Source organism: Euphorbia lathyris, chromosome 3 (assembly GCF_963576675.1).
Source record: "Euphorbia lathyris chromosome 3, ddEupLath1.1, whole genome shotgun sequence".
In the NCBI taxonomy this organism is placed as follows: Eukaryota; Viridiplantae; Streptophyta; class Magnoliopsida; order Malpighiales; family Euphorbiaceae; genus Euphorbia; species Euphorbia lathyris.
This window is the reverse complement of record NC_088912.1, coordinates 97,046,851-97,064,493: the sequence shown is the minus strand read 5'-3', so window position 1 is coordinate 97,064,493 and position 17,643 is coordinate 97,046,851. Positions and strand designations below refer to the sequence as shown.

Genomic DNA, 17,643 nt, shown 5'->3' with positions numbered 1-17,643 from the left:
GATTACATTAGCGGTTAGCTGATTACATTTTTTGTTAGTTGATAGCTGCTTATATAAAATAACAAATAAGGATATGATAAAACATTTATTTGAAGTTAAAAGGGTAATAATTAGGGATAAAAATGTCCTTTAAAAGAGATGGAGTAAGCTAATTGAAAAAACTCATAAAATAAGGTTTTTGGATCCAATAAACTCTTTCAAACATCTCTTCATCAAACATAACTATTAGAGGTTTGATTAGTCAAAACCTCTAAAATAGTCTCAAAAAGCTATTTACTAACGACTGCTTTCACTAAAATTCATCTGATCATTCAGAGTCAATGTGAATGCTAATACTGTATACAAAAGCAAGTACTGACAATGCTCACATCTTCATTATCAAATCTATATTAGCAATGTTTTCTACACTAATACATGAATCATTCTGAAAAACTTCCACATATTGGTCCTCATCTATGAAAGAAGAAAAAAGAGCTAATACATCACCGTGCTAACATCGTTTTTTCGCCTCATCATCGTGCTAACATCATTTTTCGCCTCACATATCTTTATCGATAATATCTCGCATCATTTGTATTGGAATGAGCCCTTCGGTTCGGATAGCATCCTTGTTTGGATCCGGACTGATGAAATATAGCGTGGGCAAACCTCGGACCTGAGGTACATTTTCATATAGAAAACAGTCTTAACTCCGGAAAACAGAGAATTTTTGTTTGAAGGAAGTAAGGCAATCATATAGGCGAACATTTTGTATTTTCGGAGATCGAGCATATCAGACGTATAGCTGATAAAACTTTGAAGGATTATGTATATATCGATGAGTTTGGACATACCTGCATGTCACGAGCAAATTCATATTCGTCGTCTGTATCGACCTTAATGATCAGTGCATTGCTCTCGTATTCGACAGCAAGCTGCAGGGATTGTGCTCGAGTTATGAACAGTTTATAGAACTAAACACAAGCAGAAGTCGCACCATGAAAGATGACATACAATGTTTTAGTACTATAACATCTTATAACTCCAAGCAAAGAGACGGGCGGTTTAAACTTTAACATGACAAAATGTATGTATAAGACGGACAACTCCTCGAACCTTGACCAATGAGGTTTGAAAAAAGTTTAAAGACAATTTAGCCTCATTAAAATGCAGATACTAAATGTCAAAGTAAATGAAACTTATTTGGCAAGAGGCGTCCATCTATTTCGTTCGTTCTTAAAACTATAATAACATTCAAACAGCATATTTCGAAACTCGTTTTGAATACATTTCTGAATAAGTGAAAATATTTCTTGAATGAAATTTTCTAGCTAGAAAACAAGAACTAGCTTCAAAGTTTTTCTGCAAGCATTTGGTTTTAGTCTCGAACTTTAACTTTCTATAATAAAATGAAATCAGGATTCAATCCATTGAAGGCGAGGCGAGCCATCGTTCAGTTGGGCACATAATGTATAAAAGAAAAAGACATCGCATAGCATGAGACGATCAATGTTACAATATTTCATCCTTTTACAACTGCAACTCAGTTTTTCAAATCTAAACTGAAATCTACTTCTCAGAATTCCTGCCACGAACCAGTTTCGGGTAAAATAAAATAGATTTGACCGCAAGTACTGTTGTAGGCTAAAGCACAATAGTAGATTTTTTGGGGAAAATCAATCAAGAAGTGAGTTTCATGATCATATGATAATGAATAAGCACAACAAAACTAGGCTCGAAAGCTCGCGAGCAGACTCGATTATAGGTTCATGAACACAAGCTCATGAGCAAGCTCGATTATAAATCGTGAGAGCAAGTTTGGTTCGATTATTTTTTTAATAATAATATTTCTATAACGAGGGAAATGTAAAACAACTTAGTTTGGCGTAAACTTTAGTTTTGTAGATTTCAAAACTATGTAGTTTTGTGCTTAAAAAAAATTCAAATTAATATAGTTAATGAACATATTTAATGAGTTGTTTGCGAGCGAAATTCATGAACTAAATTAACGAGCTGCTCACCCAACTTGTGAGCAACTCACGAACAAAATCTTGAGCTCAAACTCATCAATTTTCTAATGAGCCCTGATAATGGAAGCTTTAATCGTGAGATTAATGACCTTGAAGTGATAGATTGACATTCCTCGATCAAAGGACTGTCATGGACTGGTGTTCTTCAATCTTTTTCATGGACTCTGAGAGAAGCACAACATTTATTACACAAATCTAACTTTGTCATCGAAGTGTTTGTGGGAACAACTCGCTTCCCTCACTACAACAGGTACTTGATGAGGAACGTCAATGTTACTTCGAGGTCATTAATCTCACGATTAAGGCTTTCATCATCTCATTAAACTCAATTAGCGATTAATATTCCCCCGAAAATCTACTGTCCTGCTTAGGCTACAAGTACTCCTTTTTTGTTCCTAATTTACCAACAACTACTACTACAACTTTTCCCCCTTTCTTGTTCCGTTTGAGAGACTAAAAGGGGGCGGCCCGGTGCACTACGTGTCCCCGCTTAAGCGAGGGTACAGGGAGGCCCGTGACCTCTCAGTCACACGACAACAACGCTTACCGTTGCGCCAAGGCTCGCTCTCCTTCCGTTTGAGAGACTAATTACAGAAAATTAACTGATAACATGCGCATCACTAAGCAATTCATCATAAAACATCAAAAGAATCTCTGTACTAAGATAATATACATCTAATCAACCTACAATTCAAGATGAATACACATCAAATTGTTTGTTTGAAAGAAGAGCTGAGGCATACCATTTCGAGTTCTTGAGCCATCAAAATACAAGGTCCGCACCATGTCGCATAGAAATCAATGATAATAGGCACATTTCTCTCTCCTCTTATTAGCTCCTCTATCTCCTTTGCTGATTTCTTTTTCTGCACACCCAAAATTTGCAATCACCACAGAAACCAAACAGAACTAGTAGATTAAAAAAAACACACCATTAAATCAGCATTCCATAAATCAACAACATAAAGAAGAAAATTTCATAAGCCTGGATTATCAGAAATTACAAAATTCAAATTCCCAACAAAGTAATAGCAAAATTAACTTTCCATTCTTTTCCTACATTTTCTCAGAAACCAAACAGAACTTCTAGATTTAAAAAACACCATTAAACCAGCATTACATAAATCTGTTAGAAAATGGCTTTGTTGTGTTGAATGAAAATGGCTTTGAAAGTGTGGGGTATATTTGTCTTTAACCACTTTGCTCTCAAGAGCACTTTCCAGCTTTTCTAAATACAGTTCTTCTTTCAATCGTTTTTTCTGGGCAATTAAAATACTCTTTTGCTGTTCTACAATCTTCGACTTTGAGTGCACAGGTTCGAAGGTTTTCTGCCGAAATCGCTTTCAAGGCAGTGGCCTCCGCCACGGCACAGTTCGATTTTCGTTCTTAATTTCAATTCCGTTTTTTTCTGTAACCCTCCTTTGTTTCTTACAAAATCAACAACAGAAAGGCCAAAACTTTATAAGCCAGAACTATCAGAAATTGCAAAATTAAAATCCCCAACAAAATAATAGCTAAATTAAGTTCCCTTTCTATTCCTACATTTTCTCGGAAACCAAACAGAACTTCTAGATTCCAAAAAACACCATTAGACCAGCATTCCATACATCAACAACAGAAATACGAAAACTTTATTAACCAGAACATCAGAAATTACAAAATTCAAATCCCCAAAAAATAATAGCTAAATTAAGTTTCCATTATTTTCCCATATTTTCTAGGAAACCAAACAGAACTTCTAGGTTCAAAAAAGCACCATCAAACCAGCATTCCATAAATCCACAACAGAAATACGAAAACTCTATAAACCAGAACATCAGAAATTGCAAAAATTCAAATTCCCAACATAATAATAGCTAAACTTTCCATTCTTTTCCCAGATTTTCTCGGAAACCAACAGAACATCTAGATGCAAAAAAACACACCAATAAACCAGCATTCCATAAATCAACAACAGAAAGACGAAAATTGCATAAACCAGAACTAATTGCAACCAAATTTCGAAGGACATACCACAAGATAATCTTCTCGAACATACTTTCCCTGAGGCGGTCTGCAAAGAAGTCGTCTTCTTGGCTGAGTAGAGACAGAGAAGGGTCTATTCTGAATAGGGTTGGAGGTAGAGAAAGAGAAGAGAGAATTCTGCTGATGGGTTTCTAATGAAGCGATACGAAGAGGGGAAGAAGAAAGTGAAGGATAAGAAGTTAGAAAAGATGAGAAAGATCTTATATTGTGCGAAGGTATGTGAACTTGGAGCATAGCCATTAGCAGAAAGCTGAGCTCTGCTCTGCTATGGGGTTTTAGGAGAGGTTTTTTTAGCAGATAATGTTTCAATTAGGAATCGGGAGTGTTTGGGTACGTGATGATAGATGTTTTAGTGCCGGAATTGGGATGTTTTTCTAGTGGGTTGGTTGTAGATATATTCATGGGCCTGGGCTTGGCCCGGGATAACTGGATACTCTACCACTTAATTGTCTTGAGAAATTTACAGAAAATGATTAGTTTAAAAATTTATTAACTATAGAATAATAATTTGAATTATATCAAAATAAGTAAATTATTATTTTTAATATATTTTAAGAATAAGAATTTATAAATTAGAAATCTGAAATTATGAATTGAAGTGTAGAATTTATAAATTAGGATATAAACCCAAAGGATAAATAAATACTTTATTTAACTATAAAGGTTGCTCCTTTTCATGCTCTTCTTTTTTTTTACATTTCAAAAAAGAGAGTTTTAAGTGCTTGGTTAGTGAAATTATGTTTGTTTTTACACATGAAAAGTAGCATTTTACAAAAGCATGGAATCCCTACTTTTTGGAAGAGCATCTTTTTTCAACAGCAAACAACAAACTGTAATAGCGAACAACAAACAGTAGGTAAAACAAATAGGCCCTTAATTTTGAATATATCATTATTTTTTATATAGCATACATCATAGTTTAAAAATTGTAAACTCCAATTCGTAAATTCTAAACTCTAGATAATATATACTAGATCCCTAATTTATAAACTCTAATTCTTAAAACATATTAAAAATAACGATTTTATTAGTTTAACATATTTCAAAATTATAACTTAATATAATTGTAGAGAGTTTTTAAAAGTAAATTTGTATGTAAATTTCCCTTAAATGTATCTAAATCTAATCCATAAACAACGAATTGGGTCATCTAATACAAGTCTAATTATTTATAGATCTGTCCAAAAGCTTTGATGTTGACCAGCTTTTGATGGGACGCTTGAATAGATGGAATAACATTAACCTTAGTGTAATGATTTGGTTCAAAAGTGAGTAACGCGTAGATTTGAACAAGGAGCAACCTTAAAGGAATGACGATAGGCGAGGAATGAGATGAAAATGTTTTAAAATTGTAAGATTCAATAGATTGGATTTGATTCAAAGCGAACAATTTATATATGATTTGGACCGGAAAAATTTGTGTTGCCCTGAAACTCCTACCTCCTTCCTTGTCGTTCTCACACAAAATGTATTCTTTTCCTTGTATATCACATCATGACCCACGCCCAATATATTATTTGGGTTAAAGGATCACTTTTTGCGAGATAAACATCAAATGAAATGAGTTGAGATATGAAACAAGAGATTTTCTTTTGGATTGCACCATACCATTACACTAAGTCTAGCCTATTGGTAGCAATTATTATTATTGTTAATTATTGTTATTGTTGTTGTTGTTTAGTAAATTAATCGGATGAAATTATTAGTGTAATTGATTCCACATGTTTGAAAATTATATGTTTCAGATTTGGAAATTGATTATGAATTGAACTAGAATTGATGTTTGATTGATTATATATTGTAAGTTGCCATCAATTTGGAGAATCAAGAATGGAAAAGGAAAAAACCAGGCTATGTACAAGAAAATACAAAATTCAATGAAAATAGTCAACAGCTGTTGTAAGAAAATAATTTCTTAATGTATTTCTTTCTAAATAATAAAATTTAATGAAGAAAAGTCAATAACTTTATTTCAACAAATTAGTCATTTCAAAAAAAAAAAAAAACTTTATTTCAACAAATTAGTCATTTCAAAATAAAAGAAAAAACTTTATTTCAACAAATTAGTCATTAAAACAACAATGGCATGCATAACATATTTCCAATATTTAGAGATTGTTCACACCACAAAAAAAAAGAAGGCTTAATACATCATTTGCCCCTGAACTTGTCTAAAAAGTTTGATTGGCCCCCTGAACTTTCAAAGTGTTCCGATAGCCCCCTGAACTTGCAAAAAATATTTAGTTAGCCCCCTGAACTTGCATAAAACGTAATCAATTGATCACTCGGTCGTAAAAAAGTAAGTTAAATGCGGAAGATGTATTCCACGTATCTTAAAATGTTATTGCATAATTAAAAAATAGATTAAAAAGGAAGTTATTGCTTGCTCAACTATACAACTTGTCTTCTCTAATATTAGAATCGTATATTCCGATTTTGGTCATTTTACTTTTTATAAGACTCGTGGAATACATCTTCCGTATTTAACTTACTTTTTTACGACCGAGTGATCAATTGATTACATTTTACGCAAGTTTAGGGGGCTAACTAAACGTTTTTTGCAAGTTCAAGCAGCTATCGGAACACTTTAAAAGTTCAGGGGGCCAATCAAGCTTTTTGGACAAGTTCAGGGGGCAAATGATGTATTAAGCCAAAAAAGAAATATGTATAGATTTTCAATACATACTAAACATATTTACTACCATATATTAATTAATAAAAGGGCGACCCGGTGCACTACGCATCCCCACTAAGCGAGGGTTCGGGAAGGGGTGCCACCACAAGGGGTGTACTGGGGGAAGCCTTCTTTTGCCAATTTTTTGGTAAGAGACCGCTCCTAAGACTCGAACACGTAGACCTGGCCATGGGCCGGGTCGGGCGGGCTTTTCTATAAAAGTCCTCAGCCCAAGCTCAGCCCAGCCCACTAGTAATTTAGGCGGGTTCGGGCTTAAAAATCAAATCTCAAGCCCAGTCCATATAAACCCATCTAAACATACATACATAATTTTTTAATTATAAAGAATAAATTTTAATACATAAAAATAAATATTTAATATATAAATCTATAAATATATAAAATTTATTACTTAATATTAATAGGCAGGTCGGACTGGGCGGTCCGTGCTATTTTTATTAATCCCAAACCCGCCCAAAAAATAAGCGGGCTTTAACGGGTCTGGACCAATAATTATCATTGTCCAAGTCCGGCCCAAGGGACACGGGCCGAGCGGGCCGGACGCGTGTACCCGGACCCGTGGACAGGTCTACAAACACGTGATCTCTCGATCACACGACAACACCGTTTACCATTGCGCCAAGGCTCGCCCTTTTATATATTAATTAATACTTAAAATAAATTTAGAATTTTAACATTTTATAATACTTATGACATACAACATTTATAATTTAGCTTTAAAATATTTAGCATTTTAATTGTTAATATTACCAAATAATATTATATCAAAATAATTTGTTAATATTTGAGTTTGTAATTATTACATTAGTAGTTACATTATTTTTTTAATCTTTTTATAAAAAAAAAATAGAAAGAAGCAATTGGTAATACATTTCTTAATTTGCTATATATTCAATAGCATACATTAATACAGTAAAACCTCGATAAATGCATATCTTTGGCACCAGAAAAAATATTTATTCAGCGAGATTATTTATTTATCGATAAATGAATAAATTATTCATTTATCGATAAATCAATATTTATTATTTTATAGATAATTTTTCATTGTAAAATGCATATATTGTATGTGGTAAGAAAAATCAAAAGACATCAATTAAAGTATTACTTGAATCTAGAGACGTTTACTTTTTTTGGTGAAACTTAATGCATTTAAAACTAAATTCATGTACATAGCAAATGAAAATGTTTAGTATTTAGCTATAAAAGGTAGAAGATATATTACAACTACACATTCTTTTCTCCTTCAATAGTTTCTCATCATTTGAAATGAGTAAAGAAATCAACTTTAACTGACAAAATGATGAGTGCAATTTGTGAGCATAAGAAGAAGCATCCAATTATTAGCCAATATATAGGCTTAATAGGGACCTAACCCCCTAAACTTGTAACTTTTTTTCACCTGACTTCCTCAACTTAGGGGACAACCTCTCAACCCTCTCAACTCTCCAAAAACATCACATACAACCCCTTACATCCCTATGTTCGGTCAAAATATTGACCAGTGTAGAAAACGCGCTTGACTGTTAACCACACCAATGCCACGTGTCACTTTTTTATTAAATTTTTCCAAGTGATTTCACCTCGACCACTACCGCCAACCTCAGCACCTCGATAAGGCTGCGACGACAAACAGCGACAACACCTCGCATACAATAATCACTTGGGAAAATTTAATAAAAAAATGACACGTGGCATTGATGTGGTCAACATTCAAGCGCGTTTTCTATACGGGTCAATATTTTGACCGAACATAGGGATGTAAGGGGCTGTATATGATGTTTTTGGAAAGTTGAGGGGGTTGAGAGGTTGTCCCCTAAGTTGATGGGGCCAGGTGAAAAAAAAGTTACAAGTTTAGGGGGTTGAGTGTCTATTAAGCCCAATATATATATATATATATATATATATATATATATATATATTTGTATGTAATTCAATAATTATTAATTTATATTTTTATTGGGCCCTTAAAGATTTAAATATTTTTATTACTTAATGCATTTAGCGAGGTTATTACTTTAGTCCATTGGCCTAAGTCGGGACCGAAAGAATTTATTATATAAACGATGTTATTACTTTATCGAACATTCATTTATCGAGGTTTAAGTGTATGTTGTTTCTTTTTTTTAGGGACAAATACTTATCAATTAAATCGGAATAAAGTTATTACAAATGGTAGAAAAGAAAATGTAACACCCGATTCTCAAAAGACATTTATTACTCAACAAAACATATAAATGCGTCAATACTAATCAAAACTCATGACTTAATCATTAAATTCTAAAGTCAAAAATTACAAATAAACTTCGGAATAAATTATCCCAAACTGATTAAGCACATACTATACTCCAAAGCTATAATTTAAATCTAAAAGAAATTCCAAAACTGCTGGTTCACTTATCACGGTCAATAGGAACTGGAAAAAAACTAGAGAGGAAAAGAATCGAACCGCTAAATTTTATTTCCTGAAAAATAGATGGCAAGGGATGAGCTGCCTACTCAATAAGGTGATAGCTAATATATATTTATCACATGCAACATATAAATCACCAAAATATTTTATAGATGAATATAAATACAAAACATTAAATTATCACATAAATAACTCCTCATGGCTCGTACTATAATTTCATACGTATTTTGATATTAATTTATTTGTTAAGGGTCCTGCTTGCCAAGTAAAAGTATACCCAATGGTTCACCGGTCAAATCACTATCAAAATCTCAATCAAAATCTCACCATATTATATATCAACAGCACAGGATACCTCTCCGTCAGGTATCCCCGCACCTTCCCAGTGCGTAGCAAAAATAGCACAGAGTATCTCCTACATCCCGAGATACTCCGACACTAGCCACAAGGACAAGTGCCTAGCAAATCATATCTCAACTGAACCATAAATACCAACAGCACAAAAGTGACCATTGCGCATAAATCCACTATGACAAGCTATTAATTTACCATTATTCTCGATTTGTCATGTTTATCTCATAATACACCCAATATCAGAAAATCAAGTGCAATATCATTACTCGTATCCATAACATCCATAAATTTCAACTCAACCCAATGTCATAAGATCTCAGACAATCAATTTGCATAACGCATCATAATTATCTCAATTTCTCGTCAATTGTATCCATCAATGATAATTGCTTGTTAAAACATAAATAGTCACAACAATCAAACAAATATATATCAACTATCACTTACTTGGAACAGGTAATCCAATGAAACTCTAAATCTCCGTTGTTAACTCTCCTCTTCTTCGATACCGCCTAAATATAAATAACTAATTCACTCATTAACTTGTTGAAGTAGTATATCTATCTTAATTTTCACCTACTAATTATGCAAGTTTCGGATCATTATTAAAATATAATGTTTTTAACAGTACCAACAAACCAAAATTTATAAGGTTATGAAATTAATAGTTGTCTAATGCTTATATCCACTATGTTTGAATAAACAAATATATCTTAATTTCTAATTATCATTATCATTATTATTATTTGTACTAATTCTAATGAAAGAAAAACACAATGAAGGAAAACTATTCCATTAACCCAGATAATTTGATATATATGTATATATAAGATAATGGAAAAAAAATCTCATAGATTTTGCCGCAAATCCAATAAAAAATTTGTTTTATTTTATTAATAATAAAAAGATATTATTTTTATTTGTACAAGAAAGAAAATCCTAGAATCAAAGTTTATAAAATAAAGTAAAACACATCCACTTTATAGAAAGAAAATCATTATACAGATTTGTACCTTGTGAATTGAAAATAGTGCTTGCAAGAGGAATTGATAGGATAAGTAGGTAGTTCTTCAAAGGACTTGAGGTTTCTCTCTTTTCTCTTTTTTTGTTTTGTTTTTGTCGGAAACACAAAAGTTGTAGGGTTTTCCCTATATGTACTATGCTTAGAAAATTACTATTATGCTCATGCTACTTATGTAAATAAAAATCTGATTATTATTACCTTCAATTAACTAATTTTTAAATACATTTATTAACTTTTTGTATTATTTGATTTTTACCTAAAATTTAGATTATTTTTTTAATCTCATCCTATAATTCAATTGTATCACTAATAAATTTTGTAACTCTATTATTATTATCTTTAGGACGTTACAGAAAAATCAGGAATGTAAAAATTTCTAAAAGAATTAGTATTGAAACGTATGTGACGGATTATAGAATGAGCCACACCATTCGCTAATTTAAAAACAAAGACGTGATATTCTATCACTCCATCTAACTCAGAAGATCACCTCGCGGTGGAATTAACCATCTCCACAATCTTCTTTGGATCAGATTCGATTCGAAGGTTACATTTTGGAGATGAACAAATATAATCCACACCATAGCCTCCCAAAAAGCTAAAGCTTCAGCAGAGTAATACATTAATATTAATATGCTATTTTATATTTATTTTTTAAATTTTACTTTTGAGCCTCATCTCTCTTTAAAGATTGTGGATGTGTGATGTGATTATTAAGACTTGTCAGTGTTCTTAATTTCTATAGTATTTTTAGGGAAACCTCCAAAAACATTCATGTGCTTACATTTTTTTTTTTTTATCAAATTCGTTTCTGAATTTTCTTTTCCAAATAGGAATTGAGGCTTTTGTTTTGCTAAAAACGATAATCGTTTAATTTGACACTGTAAAAATGATTGTTAACAACTTCAAAATAGAAAATTTCAAGAATCAAATTTGTTTATTATCATATTTACTACGAAAGCAAATTTTTTTTATTTTCCAAAATCATTATTTCGAAGATGTCTCTTTCTATCTCCTCACCAAACAACATATAAATGACTTTAAAATTAAAAAGTTTAAGAAATAAAATTGTTTAGAATAGTATGAAGTCTTTGAATTTTTCAATTTTGAAATCATCAATACTAATTTTAATTTTGAGATCCTTGTTTAAAAACATTAATTATCTTCTAATCGCAAACCAAAACCTCAATTCCTATTTAAATGGAAAAAACAAAACAGATACCAATTTGATAAAAAAAAATAAAAATGCAGGTAGTTTTTTAAAGTTTATCATTTTTACTTTTTGTAAAAATGTTATTTTTAGACTCCTCCAAGCCTTGAGTGAGAAAAAGGCCTGCCCGATACCTAATATAATTTCTCCGAAGGCTTAATACATTACCAGCTCCCTGAACTTATCCATAATAGTAGATTGACTCCCTCAATTTTACAAATATCTCACTAGCTTCCTAAACTTGCTTATTTCGTATCAACAGCTCTCTAAACTTGTCCATAAAAATTGATTAGCTCCCTAAACTTTGCAAGTGTCTCACTAGCTCCCTAAACTTGCTTATTCTGTAACAACTAAATACAAAAATCATAATACTAACTTGGATTAAGGTGCAAAAATACTCCTAACATTTTGGGTCAAGAGTAATTTTACTCCTAACGTCTAAAATGGTACAATTTTACCCCTAACGTCTAAAATGGTACAATTTTACCCCTAACGTTGGAAGCCAAGAGCAATTTTACCCCTAACATTGATAAATTGGATTAATTTAAGAAATAATTCATCAAACTGTCTTCTCGGCCATGAATCTTGTCATCTACACTTTACGTGTGCATTATTTTATCAGTAACAAATCACAAACATATGTTGGGATGTGAAAAAAATAAAAAAATATACTGACTTTTTGTACGAATTTGACAAAAAAAAAAATCACCAAATATATAATTTTGTTATTGGCTACTAATATTATGGGTGAAATTACACAATTTTAGATGTTAGGCGTAAAAATATTTTGACCTAAAATGTTAGGGGTATTTTTGCACCTTAATCCGAAACGAAGGGTTTAGACACTCTTAATGGCCACACATGGTTCTTTTATTGCAAGGAGACCAAATACTAGGATCATTATCTAAGATATGATATGACTAAACCAAATTAAGAAAGTACTTTGGAAGGAGAGAAGGGTTTAGAAAGACATAGCTTTTATTACACAAAGAGTATTTTAAAATAGGAGCAAATGATGATCTTACAAATGGGTTAAGACTTCCTTATATAAGAAAAACCTTAGGAACAAAACAAAATGAAAATAAAGACAAGAATAACATCTTATCTTGCTTACACACCATACCATTATCTTTTTGAAGTTTAAGAAGCTGATCAGACACTTGCAAAGTTTATGAAACTAATCAATTTTTATGGACAAGTTTAAGGAGCTGGTGATACGAAATAAGCAAGTTTGGGAAGCTGGTGAAACACTTGCAAAGTTTAAGGAGTCAATCTACTATTATGGACAAATGCAGGGAGCGTATTAAGCCTTCTCCGAATTCACACGTTTACCTCAGCATGCTTGTTTTTCCTTGTCAAAATTATTAATCAATGCCATGTTAACATCTTGTAGGAATTTGACAGTCCTATTTGCGTTGAATCTTTAGTTCTTTATATATCATCATTTTAATTTTCTAATTTTGTATATGATTCTAACTTTCTAATAATCAAATTGAAAATCTCCCAAATTTCCACCATCACAAACTACCTTTCACACATAATTTGAAAAGTCACACAAGCTAAGAATAATTAATAAAAAAAACATAAAATTAAATATTCAAATGAAAATTTCACTCTTCACTTATATAATATTGCACTTGACATTATCTCTGCTCTTCAATTTCTCTCTCCAGAATGAGTAATTCCATTCTTCTATTTTGGTCCTTTTTCCTCATTCCTATCTGCTTCAGCTATGGAGACTGCATTAACACTGAAAAAGAAGCTCTTTTACACTTCAAAAATGGCCTCACTGATCCATCAAACCGTCTCCGTGACTGGGTTACCGACGGATCAGACTGTTGCAAATGGACAGGAGTTGTCTGTCACAACATAACTTCTCATGTCCTCGAGCTTCATCTTCGAACTCTTTCTCCACTCGAGTACTTTGGTCCTGATCATTATTCTCCAAGCTATGATCCACAGTTTGAAGAATACGAGGAATATCATTCTAAGTCTAAGTTCCGTGGAAAGGTGAGTTCTTCTTTGCTTCAGTTGAAACATTTAAGTTACTTGGATCTCAGCTTTAATGATTTTGGAAGGATTCCTGTGCCGGAATTCCTTGGTTCGTTGCAGAGTTTAAGATATCTTAACCTCTCCGAAGCTGGATTCCAAGGAATCATTCCTCCTCAGCTTGGAAATCTCTCGAATTTACATTATCTCAATCTTCAATCAAGATATCATCTTTATGTTGAGAATTTAGATTGGGTTTCTCGTCTTTCTTCTCTGGAGTTTCTGAATATGAATGGTGTTGATCTCGGTCAATCCTTTGATTGGTTAAAGGCGATCAATTCACTTCCTTCTTTACTCGAATTGCACTTGTCAGGCTCTAGACTTCCATCTTTTAATCCTACATATCTTCTCGGTCGCAACTTGTCTTCTCTTTTCGTCCTTGATCTCTCGAACAATTATTTCGAAGGTCCAATTCCGACTAGTCTTCAAAACATAACTTCTTCTTTCCTTAGGGAACTCGATTTGTCCGGAAACAGTTTCAATTCCTCCATACCTGTCTATTTATACGGTTTAAACCACCTCCAACTCCTTAGCCTTAGGAGCAATCAACTTCAAGGTAAAATTTCAACTAACATTCGAAACTTGACTTCTCTCGTTACCCTCGATTTGTCATTCAATGATGGCCTCGAATTCGAACAAGGGATTCAAAATCTCTGCAACTTAAGATCACTCCATCTTTCATTCATCAAGTTGAACCAAGAAATAAACAACCTCCTTGAAATCATGTCATCAGGATGTGTTTCAGATTCACTACAATCAATCCATTTGTCATTCGCTTCTAATCTAACCGGTCATTTGACTGATCGAATTGGTCGTTTTACGAACTTAAAACACCTTGATTTATCTGATAATGTGATGATCCGCGGGCCAATTCCGACATCTTTCAAACATCTTTGCAATTTGAAGTCATTATCTTTGTCTGGTGTCAAACTGAACCAAGAGATAAACAATGTTCTTGCAATAATGTCCGAGTGTGTTTCGAATGGTCTAGAATCATTACGGTTAGATGATTGTCAATTGTTTGGTCATTTGACGGATGATATTAGCTACTTCAAAAATCTGACTTTGTTTAAAGTATCGGATAATTCAATCTCGGCTCCAATTCCTTTGTCTATAGGTGAAATGGTTTCTTTGGAATCCATAGACCTTAGCAATAACACATTTAATGGCACTCTACCCGAATCTTTCGGAGATCTTAAGAATCTAGAGATAGTTTACATCTCTAGTAATGAATTACACGGCGAGGTTTCTCATCTCCACTTTTCAAATCTCACAAGGCTGGTTGTTTTTTCTGCATCCGAGATGGGAAAGAACGTTTCTTTACGAGTTAGCTCCGATTGGATTCCTCCTCTTCGACTCCAACGTATACTTTTAGGATCTTGGCATATTGGTTCTCAATTTCCAAAGTGGCTTCGGTTGTTGAATCATTTGGAAGCTTTGGATTTATCTAACTCGGGGATTTCAAGTCAAGTTCCTATTTGGTTTTGGAATTCGATTTCGAAGTATAGTTATTACTATTTGAACTTTTCTCGTAATAAAATGAATGGTGTGATTCCAAATATATCTTTTGTTAACGGAGAGATGCCATTGATTGATTTGAGTTCGAATAATTTCAGTGGAGAAGTACCTTATATTTCTTCAAATGTCAGTGCAGTAGATCTCTCCAATAATTCATTTTCGGGTTCTATATTTAACTTCTTATGCTACAAAATGAATGAAGAAAAGCAAATGGTAGTTCTTAATCTAGAAGGAAACTCTTTATCGGGTGAGATACCGGATTGTTGGAGGAGTTGGAAATATTTGGTAGCTATAAGATTAAGCAACAACAAGTTTAGCGGCAACATTCCCAGATCCTTTGGAACTCTAAGTTTCCTTGAGTCGCTTCACCTTCGTAACAATAATCTCTCCGGTGAAGTACCACTCTCGATTCGAAATTGTAATAGTATGGTTACACTTGATTTAAGCGAAAATAATTTGGTTGGAAGTATTCCGAATTGGATTGGAGAAAATGTTTCTAGCTTGAGAATTCTCAGTTTAAATGCAAATAAGTTTGACGGCTACTTACCTATGGAGTTATGTCGTTTGGTTTCATTGCATATTCTGGATCTTGCTCATAATAGCTTATTTGGTGCAATACCAAGTTGCTTTAATAACTTTACTGGAATGGCTACGAGAAATGATTCTATCGGCTCCATTAATATCGGTGGTAATGGTCGTGGGGTGTTTATTGAGAATGTTATGCTAGTGATGAAAGAGAAAGTGATGGAGTATAACACCATACTTAGATATGTAAGAAGCATAGATCTATCGGATAACAATTTATCAGGAGAAATTCCTAATGAAATGACACGTCTTGAAGAGTTACTGTCGTTGAATTTGTCGCATAATGCTTTGACTGGAAGAATTCCTAATGGCATAGGAAACATGCATGGGTTGGAAGTTATTGACTTTTCTCAAAATCAGCTTTCTGGTGAAATTCCTAATACCATATCTACCTTGACATTTCTCAGTAAATTGAACTTGTCGTACAATGAATTGTCGGGTAGAATTCCCTCAGGGACTCAATTGCATGGGTTTGATTCATCTAGTTTCACGGGTAATCAACTTTGTGGACTTCCTCTCATAAAGAACTGCAGCTCGGATGGTGCTCAGCCTGACATTGAAGAAAAGAATGAGAATGAAGACGAAGACGAAGATAAAGATGAATTAGATGTTTGGTTTTATGTAAGTTTAATGATAGGGTTTGTGGTTGGATTCTGGAGCGCGGTGGGTTCTTTGATTTTTATCAGAAGATGGAGAAACTTCTATTTTCGTTCTCTATACCATTTTAGAGAGAAGATTAGGAGTTATTTTCATAGGTTTTATCTAAAATTAAGGAATATATGTAATAAATAATTTAGATTTAGTTGTAAAATTGTGGTGATGTAATATTGTAATTTTGGTGACTTTAATTTGCTATTGTTATATCTTTTCCTTTGGCATTGCATTGATAATGTATATACTTATGTTTTAAAGAGTGACTAGTCACTTTCTGTCCAATATAGGTTTTATTAATGTGTTACAAAGCCCAGCACTTTCTAATCCAACTTCAAAAGGAAAAGGCTTAATTAATTCTAAAATCCGGCCTTATTTAACTTTTCAGTCGAGTTTGAGCGATTCACATAATTTTGATGTATCATGCCGTTGTTCTTTCATTTTAATACATTAAATATCTTACTTGTTAATTGATTACTGAAATTATCGGGTGTTCAAAACTTTATTTCAAAATGTATAGATATAATTTCAAACACAAATAAAACGAATAAAATCCTTAACTCAATTAACTGTTTCTAACTAATTTAATAAACAATAGTTTAATGTAACAAAAAAAAAAATCGAAAGTTGAATGCACCAAAATCAAAATGATTAGAGGTCCAATGGTGTTTTTTCCCCCAAAAGATAGCACAATTAATGGTAAACCGCACAAAAATAATTATAATACCAAAAAATGAGGTTTACGCTGGTTTGAACCCATGACCTTTTACATCAAAACAAGCCCCTTAACCAACCCAAGAACCTCAACATATTGTTATAAGTTTACAAACAAACATTAATATAATATAATTAGGGGGGACTATCAACTACCGAGCAAATTTTACTCAAGGGTGGAGCCGGCGGCCGGGAGAGCCGGAGCCCTGGGCTGGATCCGCCCCTGCCCGTGATTTAAATAGGACGGGAATGTAATTCATAAAATATACACGTTAAGGCAATGAGATGAATACAAGTAGTGAAAAAATAAACGGATAAGAATTTAGCATTGTTAATGCCCACGATACCCTAACCGTTATCATCCCTAGTTAAAATGATATTGAATTGAATCTAAAT

The 17,643-nt window shown here is 32.9% G+C and overlaps 2 protein-coding genes across 2 annotated transcripts; one reads left to right on the top strand and one right to left on the bottom strand.

The window, feature by feature from the left end:
* Positions 1 to 310: 310 nt before the first annotated feature.
* LOC136221548 (thioredoxin-like protein CITRX2, chloroplastic) lies at positions 311 to 4,358 on the bottom strand. Its single transcript, XM_066008923.1, has 4 exons — positions 4,023 to 4,358; positions 2,753 to 2,875; positions 834 to 914; positions 311 to 655 (listed from the first exon to the last, which is right to left on the bottom strand). Exons 1-4 carry the CDS (start codon positions 4,272 to 4,274, stop codon positions 539 to 541), a joined length of 573 nt encoding a protein of 190 aa, XP_065864995.1. The 5' UTR covers positions 4,275 to 4,358; the 3' UTR covers positions 311 to 538.
* Positions 4,359 to 13,404: 9,046 nt separating this feature from the next.
* Positions 13,405 to 16,714, top strand: LOC136222810 (receptor-like protein EIX2). The gene has a single exon (XM_066010522.1). The coding sequence runs from the start codon at positions 13,405 to 13,407 to the stop codon at positions 16,672 to 16,674; it is 3,270 nt and encodes a 1,089-aa protein (XP_065866594.1). The 3' UTR covers positions 16,675 to 16,714.
* Positions 16,715 to 17,643: the final 929 nt, after the last annotated feature.